The sequence below is a fragment of the Halichoerus grypus genome, chromosome 5 (assembly GCF_964656455.1).
Source record: "Halichoerus grypus chromosome 5, mHalGry1.hap1.1, whole genome shotgun sequence".
NCBI lineage: Eukaryota > Metazoa > Chordata > Mammalia > Carnivora > Phocidae > Halichoerus > Halichoerus grypus.
Window position 1 is genome coordinate 16,446,826 of NC_135716.1, and position 13,137 is coordinate 16,459,962.

At 46.7% G+C, this 13,137-nt stretch overlaps 1 protein-coding gene across 1 annotated transcript in view; it reads right to left on the reverse strand.

Moving 5' to 3' along the window:
• Positions 1 to 13,137, reverse strand: part of FER1L6 (fer-1 like family member 6) — a 108,718-nt gene that overhangs the window by 55,997 nt on the left and 39,584 nt on the right. Inside the window, exons 18-19 of the mRNA XM_036116664.2 lie at positions 8,318 to 8,495; positions 4,874 to 4,998 (exon numbers count right to left, since the gene is read on the reverse strand). Of these exons, the coding sequence (XP_035972557.1) occupies positions 4,874 to 4,998; positions 8,318 to 8,495 (303 nt within the window). The remainder of the gene's footprint in view (positions 1 to 4,873; positions 4,999 to 8,317; positions 8,496 to 13,137) is intronic.

Below are 13,137 nucleotides of genomic sequence, written 5' to 3' on the forward strand. Positions count from 1 at the left end.
TGCTGTGCTGGTAACATGAGCTACCCTCCGTTGAGCATTATGTGCCAGTTGTTACATTTCAGATGCGCAGTCTCCTTCAAACTTGACAACCACTCTGGGAGGTGGATGGTTATCTGCTCACACTTTATGGATCAGGAAACCAGGGCTCACTTTGTCTGGAGCCGGCAAGCGGCAGAACTGGGATTCACTCCTCTGGCGCCAAAGCCCAGGCTGCTAACCTCATCCACCCTCACCACGTAGATGCTAATATTATCTCCATTTTATGGAAGGGTACTTCATGGATGAGGAAGATCTAGTGATTCTTCGCTTATGAGCAAATAAAATTTTGTCATTAAATACTCAAAAGTGGGGTTTAACTCTAATATTCCTTTTTTGGCATTCCACTGTTCTGTGGATATTTATTTGACTTGTGTTGAACTAACCAAAGTCTTCAAAATAACCTTCACCATTTTGCATGACATCTTTTTTCTGAGATAGCAAAATGTGACATAGGTCATTGGCTGTGTCCATCCTACAGATGGAGAAACCAAAGAACAGAGGACAACAGTCTGCATTACTGCTTTAGAACCATGAGGGACTCACCTGAAATTGGCTCACAGACCCTCTGCCAGGCCATTCACCTGCTACCCTCAGAAGCCGGTGTGTCGTTGGTCTTTGCCTCTCCTACTCTAGTTTCACTGGATGTTTGGACACCTGCCAGTTTCACCGAGCTGAAGACTGGGGTTGTCTGCAGGACAGGTGGACTCTGTTCCTGGGCAGAAACTGTTCTGTTAATGTGCGAGGCTGGTCCTGGAAAGAGGCCGCGGTGTCACATCTCCCTCTCTCCCAGGCTGTGCAGACAAATGGGTGATGTCACGGGTGGACACAGGACCAAGGCTGCTGGGTCCTGGGGAATTTCCACACCCTCTCTGAACTACACCCTTACTTCTCACTATGCGTGCCAGAGGGGTCCCAGAGGGATCCAGCCTGGATTAATTTCCCAGACTCCAAAGAACAAATCAAACTGGCATCTCAGAGTTTTACGTCGGGAGGCATCTCCAGTCAGGACATTAAACCATTGGCACTGTGGTCAGGAGAGAATTTTTTACTGTTCTTCTTTATGGGAGTCGTAAAAATACCATGCATTCCACCATTTCCTTCCCTTCTCACTTTTTGCTTTTAGAGTATTTTAAGCTTCAGACACAGTGATGTTTTTGACATAAATCTCAGAAAAAAATCTTAACTTTTTGGACAAGGGAAGAATGGCTTCAACCAATCCACGAACAGGAGTTACGTCGTTGCAATGAAAAGTTACCCCATGTGGGTGTATGACGTCACAAAGAAACATGAGTTTTTGTGTTGCTTTTTAAAAAATAGAAATGTGAACTCTTTCACAGTGTGCACACAAAAATGTGATACCAAAGCTATTTATGATCCTCACAGCATCTTTCCTATAGAAATATTTTGACGGCTTCCTTGGCACTTTCAGTTACCACTCGATAAGATTTCAGAGGCCAGCATTTGTTCACTCGACATATATTTCTTAGCACATTCAACACCCAGTGTGCCAGGCACAGTATTGGGCACCAACATGGCATCTTGCACACAGCAGGTGCTCAATCGCAATCTGCGTGAATAAATGAATGGATAGTGGCCTGTCCTCAGAGTTGTTCCCATGAGTATAAGGGGAGTACCTTCAAGAGGTACTAAAAGGCTCACCCAAACAAAAAGATATCCTCCCACTTCTCCGCCAAGGTGCCCGTGACTAGCTTCTCTCCTTCAGGGCTTCCTTAAGGAGTTATGCATTATGACTGTGTTTGATGCCATCTGGGAGATTTTGGTAGCACTTAGCTGACATTTTGAAGAAGGAGTGAGGTACTATGGATGGAGCATGGCTTTTGAGTCAGATATCCCTGGAATAGAACCCAAGTTCTATCGACTGCCTCAACTTGGGCAGGTGATTTCACCCCTGTGAACCATCATTCCCCTGATGTAATTGGGGTTAGTGCTGACCTTGTAGAATTGTGATGGCCATTATCTGAGATAAAGCGTGTTAAGTGCCTGGCACAGAGTAGGTGCTCAGTAAGTGCTTATTGCCCACCCAACTCCATCCTGCCAAGCTATTTATGAATGAGTAAGCAGTTACTGAACACCTACCACGTGCCAGTCTTGGTGGGCTGGGCACTGGTGTCTAGCAAGAGACCGTCTGAGTCCTCGGGACTCTGATTGCTTGAAATCTCAGGTTCCGCACTGCCCCCCTCTCCACGATGTCCTCTCCTCTCCTCTAAAGCTCCTCTCCGCCACTTAGTCCCTCTCCCCTACTGTCTTCAAAGCCTTTCTCTTTGGGGCGCTGTCTCCCTTTCCTTTATCCTTTGACCACTATAAGAATTCTAAGTCCCACATCATCAGTGACCTCTGGAATAGCAGGGTTCCCCTTCTGATATCTTTCAGATCATGACATCACTTGAGAGAGGACTGGCTGCAGGACCAGCCCTGCTGAGACTGCTCTCGTTGAGCTCCATAGGGTCAGTTCAGGCATGTGCTACCAGGTGAACGGTGGAGCATGGATAGGACTGCAGGGGCCCCAGGCTCAGCTTTCCCCATCAAGAAGAGTACAAGAGTGGGGCGTGACACTGAAACAGCAGAGGGAAACCAGAACCTTTGCTTACCAAAACGGAAACAGAGTGGTTAAGCAAAGTGGGTTTGGAAATGGCCAATGTGGGTTTCCATCTTGGCTCTGCCACCTTCTACCTATATGGTCCCTAAGCCTTACCTTCTCATCTGCAGAACGGGGACACTAATAACATCCACCTTTAGGCTGTAGTGAGATGTAGTAAACAAAGCATATAAAATGCTTAGCATGATGCCTGGCAAAAAAGGAGCTTTTAATAAATGGCAGCTATTATTACTAACAAAAACTAGGTACTTGGTTCAAAACTATGGAGGCAAAGTCCAGGGCTCAACAGGAGCTGTTTTCCCTTTCAAACGATTATTTGATAAATGCCATTTGTTCCTTTGAGATATGAGTCCAAATCAAATGAAGGTAGTAGATAGGGATGCAAAATAGGAAGATAATCACAGCCCAGTGGGCTCACTCAAACCCCTTCCCCATCCAGGGCCCTGAGATCACCAGGGCCTGGAATTTCATGGTTTTGTGGCAGGTGGGGGAAGGCCCCAGGGGTCCACCCTTTGAGAATCATCCTTACTTCTGGTGGGAAGCCTCAATGACAATAATAAGGAGTCACATAGAAACTGTTAGAAGCAAGGCACTGTCCTGGGTGGTTTACCTTCTGGGAAGTGTATACAGGGTCATCATCGTGAGGGCTTTGCTTCAAGAGCTTGGATCTGAACCCAAACAATGTGGCTCCAGCGTCTATACTCTTAATCACTGAGCTATGTACTACCTCTCAAAACACAGGGAAGAGAAAGTAGTCGGAAGTCTTCATGCATCATGGGTTTTCATGCTCCTTCACTAAGTGAGGATGCAGTCACCTTCCTTCCAAGGTCTTTCTCGCCTCCCCCCTCAGACAGAACTAACCTCTCTCCCCACGGCTCTTGGAAGACTTTGTCTAGCCCCGCACTATGGGGTTTTCCATGGTGCAGGCCCTGAGCCCAGCTTGGGACCTGTCACAGAGCAAGCACTCGGCAGGTGCTGGAGAAATGGACGAGATGATGATTCACATTAGATCTAGGTCTGCATTTCACAAATCAAACTCGATCTCCCTGGTCACAGGCCTCACTTTGGAGAGACATGTCAGCCCGTGTACTATTAGCCAATGTAGCGGCCACCATTCATCAATCACTTTATACACTTAACTCTGTGCTTCTTCACAACAGCCCTATTTTTATTTTTTTTATTTTTTATTATTTTTTTTTTTTTAAAGATTTTATTTATTTATTCATGAGGGACAGAGAGAGAGAGAGACAGAGGCAGAGGGAGAAGCAGGCTCCCCGCGGAGCGGGGAGCCCGATGCGGGACTCGATCCCAGGACCCTGGGATCACGACCTGAGCCGAAGGCAGACGCTTAACCGACTGAGCCACCCAGGCGTCCCATCACAGCCCTATTTTTAGATGACAGATGGAGTTTTAGTGAGTAAACTCGGCCAGAAAGTAGATGAGCTACTCAGGTCTCGTTGGGTCCTCCGTGTTTGTCTTAACTCCCAGAGATGGGTGAATCCCTTGTGAACTCTCTCTCAGAACACTGAATCCTCAGAGAACAGCGTCAATCCTCGGATATTACGATCTAATGGGAAAAGTGTCCTATTGGATGCCCGCTGATTTGAGACCCTTCCGCTTTTCAGCACTCAGTGTCTAGGAAAGCAGGAGAGCCCAGAGGAAACCAGTGTAGACCCACCTGCTTTAATCCTCACAACATCCACTAGGAAGTAGTATTTTCCAGAGCTCTGGAAGGGAAGCCCTTCCCCCAACTTGTAAGTAGAAAGCAATGGTGCAAAGTCTAGGGCTTCCTGACCACAAAGCTGGAAAACGTTCCTCCCCACTGACAACCCTCACAAAGGTTAGATCATAAGCCTCACACAGCCATGCCTGTGTGCTGTTTTCTCGTGTGTTTGTTCCCCACCCGAGTTGGCCTTGTGCCCAGCGCTTCGGCAGTCACTCCAGATGTGCCAGACTTCACTTCTCCTCCTCATCCCTCTTTCCTCACCCCCTTCCTTCACCTTGGGGACTTGCTTTCTTGGCTGCGGGACCATGGGTCACCTTGGAACAAGAGAGCTGCCCCGTGTCAATCTTTCCTTGCACACGTGCTTTGGAGTCTGAACACCTGCATCCCCAGAGACACGGGTATTTGCAACAAGCCCCTGTTTTTCCTGTGCTGGGTTCTGCTGCACATCAGTCATGGGCTGCAGGAAGAAGGCAGGCGGCTTCCCTGGTTACCTTTGTGGTCTGGCAGTGAGAAAGGAACGTGACCTTGGCAAAGGGGTCTGAGAGTCCACTGCTATCAGCTGCAATGAGGCCCCGGGCTTGGTACATGTGCGCTCTCAGCTGAAAGACATGCCGGGCTGTGGACAAAGAGTGGAAAGGGACAGGCATCAGTGGGCTTTTCCCAACAGGGAGTGGCAAGAGGTGTCTGTGTGTCTTGTGCATCTGTGGCTGTCTGGAGGCAAAGACGAGGAGAATCGCCAGCCTCTGAGACTGAAGGGGAAGCAGTTAAGAAGGTGGGGGGATACTTTGGAGCCATGCATTTTCCTTGGCACCCTTACCACACCGTGCGTTTTAATCTTCATAACAACCTTGTGATTATAGATATAATTATCCCCATATATGTATGAGGCAAATGGCTACAGAAGTCTCCCAAGTTTGCAGAGCTATCAAATGCCAGAGCCTGGATTTTTACTCCTGTCAGATTCCCAACTCACCTTCTCTTTCCAAAATGCCACATTTTATGTTTTTGTAATTTTCCTTGTTTCCACTGGCACATGCACTCACATGCCTGTGTGTGTGTGTGTGTGTGTGTGTGTGTGTGTGTGTGTGTGTGTAAGAAAGGGGCTGCCCCACTAATAGCTTTTGCTTCGGTAAGCTCTTGAGTCAGCCACTCAGCCATTCTTCCATGCAGCCAGCCAGTGTCACCTTGAGTGCCTACCATGTACCAGGTAGTCTGGTCTAAGGATTCTGAAGTGGCTAAGACAGCCTCTGCCCTATGGGAACTCCAGGGAGGGGGCAGAAGATAAAACAAGCACCTGCACCCCAGTGACAGGAGGCCAGGGACCAGCAGCCTGTGAGAAATACAGGCAGAGGACATGGACGTGAAAGGCAGGGGTGAGCACATCTGTTGACAGGACGGGAGCAGAGAGAGGGCTGCAGGTGAGGGCAAACCAGGGTTCAGTGGGGGGGGAGATCCCAAGTAAGAGGTGACTTACATATTCCTGGGTTCGTGGGACTTTGTAAGGCCCCTCTTATTTTTTATGTCCTCTTGCTCCTCTTTATCCCCTTCCCCATTCCTGTTCCCTGTCTCCCCCAGAGGCTACACTATACCGCATTCAGGGTACCCGTGTTTTGCACTGATGTGTGGACTGGCAGACGGGAACTCTCACATACCAATTTGACTAGCTCTACTTAGTTCAATTAAGGGTGCAAATACTGCCCCCCAACCCCTGCCATGTCACTCCTAGGCTTAGGTCACACAGGTCTCTACGTGGACTCATACAAAGTCACTACCCCTCTCTGTGCCTTTGTTTACTTGCCTATAAAATGGGGGTAATAATAGTTCTTCATAGGGTTGACGTAGGAGATCTAAGGACTAAGAATGGTGCCTGACACATGGGAAGAAGTGGTGTGAAAATGCTGATGTGGCTGTTACTACTGCTCATTGTAATGTGACCTGTGATGGTGGCAGCTGGGGGCCACCTGGGCATCCCTTAGAGCCCCTAACTACGGCCGTGTAGGCAGTACGCCACACAACTCTAGGGGGCGCCATTCATTTAGTCAAGGTTTTTCTTTTTCTGAAACCCCTTAGCAGCTCCGTCCCTAGACTAATAAAGTCAGCTTCCTCTTCGCTCTCACAATTTGGTGGCCCACCTCTTGTGCTAAAGATCACTTTCCACTTGTGGTTAGTAGAGACAAGTCTGATTGCCCCCACTGGAGGGCCAGATGACCCCTCTCTCATCTCTGCATCCCCCACTAGTTTTCCCACCATGCCTGCCATATGTAGGTGCAAATTCATTACTGGTTGGATGGATATTTTCTGAAGCACAAAATGGGTGAAGAAACAAAATTTTCCAGTGGGTGTGGAAGGCAGCCAAAGCCATCAAAGTCAGTGCATAGCAGAGAAAGTTTATTAGGTCACTCCATGAAAATAACACACTGCAGAGGATCAGAAAGCTTTGGAAAAAAATCTTCCCTCTCCTTTGAATTGTTAGTAGCTGGGCCAGCAAATATGTCCAGGTACCTCAGATCTCTAGAGATAGTATCTACAGAAATAACAAGATAACTCGATGTGGGTGTCTTTCACTCAAAGATGAAAACTCTTTAAAGGCAGGATGGAAAGCAGGGAAAATAAAGCAGGGTTTGGAGAAGTTGACTTCAGCGTTCACTAGCTATGTGATCTTGGGAAATTTCTAAGCATTTCTGATACATCCTTTCTCCCTCTGTAAAATGAAGAAACTACCCGGGGCTGATGTGACATATAAATACAATCTAATGTATAAAGTAGAGGGCACCATGCTTGGCACCTGGTAGGGGCTATGCATTTTTCAAAAAGACAGGGCTGAACTTTCCTCGCTCTTGTGCATTACCACTGGGCACAGCAACCATGAGCTGAACCACTGGATAAATATCCCCAGAACCTTGCCTTCTCTAACTATTGAGCCACTTAGATTCCACTGGTAGTCAAGGTCAACCCACATCAGAGGAGCGTTGTGTAACACAGAAAACCTGGATTTGTGGACAGTTCTCCTGTGCTTCTAACACTGGCTCAGTGCAAAACTTATCTTCAGCTGAAACGAAGGTAAAACCGTAGTCTGTCTGAATTCGGCAGCGAAGATCCTGCAAATTGAAGCCATTTGGAAACAGAATGCAAATTGCAACCGTAAGCCATTAATGTTTTTAATAAAATCCTAAATTATATGAAAATGTCAATAATGGCACTCATAGAAAATATCTATATAGAAGAAAGGATTACATAATGCGTGAATTCCTAAAAGCGACCATGTCAAGAACCAAGCTGAAGAAACACAAGTGACCCCAACGATACCCAGTTCCCACTGGGTCGTTACTGGTAAATGTAAATGCCTGCCATGTACAGGTCAAAACCCTAGCGCCACATGTCATATCAGAGCAAGAACTTACTGATGTGTTTTTAAAAAGCATCTTCTGCTTCTAATGCAAACTCAATCTATATAATCTGCCTACAAAGAAACTCAAACTGCATCCTCTCCATTAGCAGAAAAATATAAACCTTTACTCCAAATGTATTTAACAATTTCACTTTGTTTTGTTGAGATGGGACATTGGAAAGTAAAGAAGAAAATTTAGAAAACTATATATATATTTTTAAAGATTTTATGTATTTATTTGACAGAGAGAGAGACAGCGAGAGAGGGAACACAAGCAGGGGGACTGGGAGAGGGAGAAGCAGGCTTCCCGCTGAACAGGAGCCCGATGCGGGGCTCGATCCCAGGACCCTGGGATCATGACCTGAGCCGAAAGCAGACGCTTAATGACTGAGCCACCCAGGCGCCCCAAGAAACTATATTTTTAAAAGGCTAATAAGTTGATTCTAAAATAATGTGCAAACAACTCATGCATGCCACCCTCCTCACTGTTTTATCAGAAGTCCACTGGAGACACCTAATGACCCTCTTTGCCCAGTGGGCCTCATACCTTGGTAGAGCAGGTTGGCTGGGGGTTGATCGGCGCAGGCCACTTCGGAGGACATTTCTGCTTCATAGCCTACCGGCAAGTTGTCCAGCATGGCACTGGAGTGTCTGGTGGGGCCCAGCCACAGGTACACGTCAGCTTTCGCTTGCACCGACCAACCAGCCGGCCGTTTTCCAGGAAGCTGGGGAAAGGTTACAAGGAAGACCACTTCATTAGTAGGAGCCTCACTCTTTGAGAAAAGAGGTCCTCTGCAGATCTGGGGACACATCCAGGGCAGGTATTCGGAGAACAGCTCTCAGGACCTAATCTTATATCAAAATGAGACTAACGACCCCCCACTTGCCACCATGCACCATTCCAGAGGAGTATCCAGGTTTAGCGGGGCCTGAAGCTTAAATAGGCACTTCTGAGCCCTGGATCCTTTAAATCTAAGGGAACGGTATGATTATTGCCCCTGTTTTATGTAGAGGAAACTCAGGCTCAGAGGGGTTAAAGAAGTTCCCTAAGATCACCCAGCTTTCAAGTGACAGAGCCAGCACCCAAACCCAGGGGAGACAGTTGCAGAGCCAGCTGCTGGTCTCTGTACCCCCACAGCCTGCCTCTTCCCACACTGAGTTGAAACCTCCCTTTCCAGAACTGCCAAGCACCTGGAAGTCCAACCACAGCTCCCACCTCTTTGCTTCATTCAGAAGGACTCAAGTGCTTCTTCCATAGATCAGGCCTCCCTGTGCTTGAAGGGACCCACCTGCTCTACTGTGCCCTTCCTTCCTGGCTAACCATCTCTAGTCCCTTCATCCCTTCCTCACGCAGCATGGTTTCAAATTCCCTTTCTACCCTGCATTCTCTCCTTTGATTTTTTGGTTTTGTTTTCTTTACAGATTTTATTTATTTATTTGAGAGAGAGAGAGAAAGTGTGAGAGAGAGAGAGAGAGAGAGTGAGAGCACAAGCAGGGGGAGCTGCAGGGCAGAGGGAGAAGCAGGCTCCCCGCTGAGCAGGGAGCCCAATGCGGGGCTCGATCCCGGGACCCCAGGATCATGACCTGAGCTGAAGACAGACGCTTAATGACTGAGCCACCCAGGCACCCCCCATTCTCTCCTTTGAATGTACTTGGATTTGGATTTCTATTTATGTTTGTGAGAATCGGTGTGTTTATGTGTGTCTTAGTGTAAGTGGTATGAGTGTGTGCATATACACGTGCATGCGTTCTCAAGATACGGAGGATATAACTCAATGCAGTGTGGCTTCTTTATTTCTTAGTCACCAGGATTAGAGGACTCCTTCCCCCCAACTAAGGAATCCCAAACCCCAGACTTGGCTGTGTTCAGGATTGCTGGCAAGACCTTCATTCTGAGAATAGTTACCTCTCCAGAATTTGTTGACTCGGCTAAGTGTCTCTTAGTGTTTCTACGGATTTCCTGTCAATATTTTCCCCTTCCTTCCACACCCCTCCTTTTCCAGAGAGAATCACAAAATCCTACATGAGAGGCTACAGCTTGCTCTGACGGTTCCCAAGGCACCTGTGGAGAGCACCTAAATCCAAAACTGAGCATGGTTGTTTACCTTTCTATCTTGCACTGTGGGTCCTTTAAATGGATTTTCAGCCACTCGTTCAGCACCTGCCTGAAGTGCCATTAGGCCTTACTGAGGCAGTGGGGTCAGGAGGGCATTACCCCCTTCATTAGCTCACATCTAGACAAGGAGGCTGACTTTAATTCATTTATTCAAGTGCAAAGTCAAGGGTAAGAGAGAAAAGGCTAAGGGAGCAGAGAAGTAGTAGCAGGGGTTTCCATCTTTTCTTTATGAGTCAAATATTTCGCTGGGCTTTAAATGGGTGCTTCAGGAGTTGGACCAGTGGAGAAGGCATCCCAGGAAGAGGGAAGGCTTGAACGGAGACACAGGGGCAGGAACTAACAGTGCTAACAGAGACTCACATTGAGTGAGTGCTTATTCCGTGCCAGGAAGGGATTTGCCAAAAGCTTTCAGAGAAGAAAGAGAATGACACAGACAAGGATGAGGAATCCTGCTCATTATGTGGACAAGAGATGGTAATTCACACATACTGTGCTGAACTTGGTCAGCGGGTACTAGAAAGAGAGGATGTGCTTGCCTTGTAGAGGTTTCAGTCTGTGGCGGGACCCAGCCACCACTTTGTGCTGCATCCTAGGGAAAGCTGCATTGAAAGTTGGGGTCCAGAGAAGTGACTGGACTCAAGAGGAGGGGCTCCCTGGAGTCCAGCTGGGGTGGACTCACAGGGAGCTGAGTGGGGGACTTCACAGGAGCGGAGAGAAAAGGAAGGTGGAGCACCACCTCCCCGCTGGGCTCTGAGTGCATCCAGCTCCTTCCACACGTAGTTTCCTTTTGGTCATGAATGTCCTTTCCCACCCTATGGCCACTAAGGATATGGTGGGGATGAGACCCAAGCAGGAGAGCTCTGTTCTTTTGGAGGGTGGATTGGGCTGAGCTCAGCAAATTTTGTTCCAGCGATTCCTTCCTGTTCACTCTAACATTATGAGTATATTAAAATTAGAAAACAAGAAAGATCATGGAACCAGGGACCATGATTTACTATTACAATTTACTATTTATTTGGCCATGTGGCTTCAGATGAGGCACTTTGATTTCCTCTAGATTAATATTCCCCAAACCGGGCCCCTAGTAAAAGGAGTTTCCTAACATTTGTAAATAACTATTCTAGATGAATAACGTTGGCAAGCGTGGTTTGTAAAGGTTGGAGATGTTTCCTGACTGCAGAACTTCTGGGAGCCCTCTACTGGCTAATGGGCACCTTGAGACCCTGCAGGAGGGGGCACTTGCAACCTCCCAGATGGGTTTGAACATGGAAGCTCACGGGGCCACTGAAAGCCCAGCTGTCCCACAGCATAAACTTTGAGGAAACTCCAGCCTGGAGATTTGGGAGGTTTGCATTCCCTGCTCTGTCTTCCTGCACTTTTAATTCTCAGCTAAGAAACCAGAGCGAGTAGTAGGTGGGTGAACATTTTGTCTCCCTGGTGCCACTCCTGCTTTTTTCAGACTCACCATTTCAGTGAAGAGAAAGGGACATAAAGAGAGGTGGAGAGAGGGAAGGAAAAGCAAGGGTAACAATCAAAACTGGACTGAAAACAGTTTTGCTGAATCATCTTATCAAGATGTTTCATCAAGTCAGTGCAATTGAATTCAACAAAATTTAAAAAGCTATCACCCAAAGTAATCCTGATGGCAAAAGGAAAATACAGACAGACATAAGCCAAGGCCAGGGGGCAGAGGTCCTGAATTCTCAGTTATGTCCGTCCTCGGGCTTCACGTTACAGCTGTTCTTTGTTCTAATTTTAAATAAAGTCAGCATACATCCAAATATTTAGGAGGGAGGAACTTTACACTGAGTTTCTAGTATTTTTAGTGCAGAGCCTTCTGAAACGATTTGCTATTTTTAAGACAAATATTTCTTGTGACCCCAGAATTCCTTGGATGGAGAAAGCTGAAGAGAAACCCTGACATTTGTGGTAAATAGCTAGAGGGAATTTTTTTCCTTTTTTTTCTCTTCAGTTACAGCTTTACAGGGATCAGTTTAAGAATCACATTACACACATGGTAGGAAACAAGAGACAGAGCCACAGATACTTCACCGGATATGAAGGGGCACACAATTCCAGAAATGGCCTCTAGATGTTGGATGCCCATTTGTTTGAATACCAATATTTATTGAGTGATTACTCTGGATGATGTCCACTCTGTTTGCTTTATGGGCAGTTACGCACTTAACCCTCAGCATCATCTCCATTTGATGGAGGAAGAATAGGAAACACAGAGATGTTAAGTAACTTGCCCAAGGTCACACAGCTTGTAAATATTAGTCCCAGACTTCTGTAATAGGTTAAACTGTGTTCCCCTAAAATTCATACATTGAAGTCCTAACCCCCAGTACCTTAGAATATGACCTTGTTTGGAAATAGGGTCATGGCAGATACAGTTAACATGAAGTCAAACTGGAGTATGGTTCTTACAAAAAGGACTTCATGTGAAGAGAGACACACCCTAGGGAGAACACAGTGTAGAGTTTGGAGTTATGCTCCCACAAGCCAAGGAACTACCAGAAGCTAGAACAGGTGCTTCCCTAGCACCTTCAGAGAGAGAATGGTTCTGCCAATACCTTAATCTCAGAATTATAAGATAATACATTTCTGTTGTTTAAGCCACTTGGTGGTCCTTTGTTATAGCAGTGCTGATAAACCAATACAAATTCCCACCCAGATTCACCTCGTTTCAAAGCCCAAGCATTAAACCAATATCCCCTACTGCCTCTTCTGTCTCCAACATTTAGCGATCACATCTAAGGTAGACTCTAATATTTGGGTGGCACTTAGAGGCTATCTAACCTAGCTGCCCACTGCCATATTTATATCAAGGGGACAGAGAACAAATATGGACCTCCATATAGGGAGCTATTTCCCTGTCATAGTTATCATGGAGCCTGGTTCTATCCTCTGGAAACACACACACACACACACACACACACACACACACACACACACACAATCATCATCCATGTGTTAGCCCTACAAACACTTAAAATCTCTATCATGCTGTCAAGCCTTCTCAGTTAAGCATTGTTATCTCTTCACCCATTCTTCATATGGCATGGTTAATGAGGCTTCTCAGCCCCCCCACCCTGAGGCAGTAGAACATAATTATGTTACCGCAAGAAATCAGAACTACAATTGCCAGGAAAGTCGACAATGAGTTGGGAAGAGTTAATCAGTCAAATTACACTTTCTTGTCAGGTACTGGTGAGTGGTGAGCTTCTGGACCACTCCTTCTCCAGATT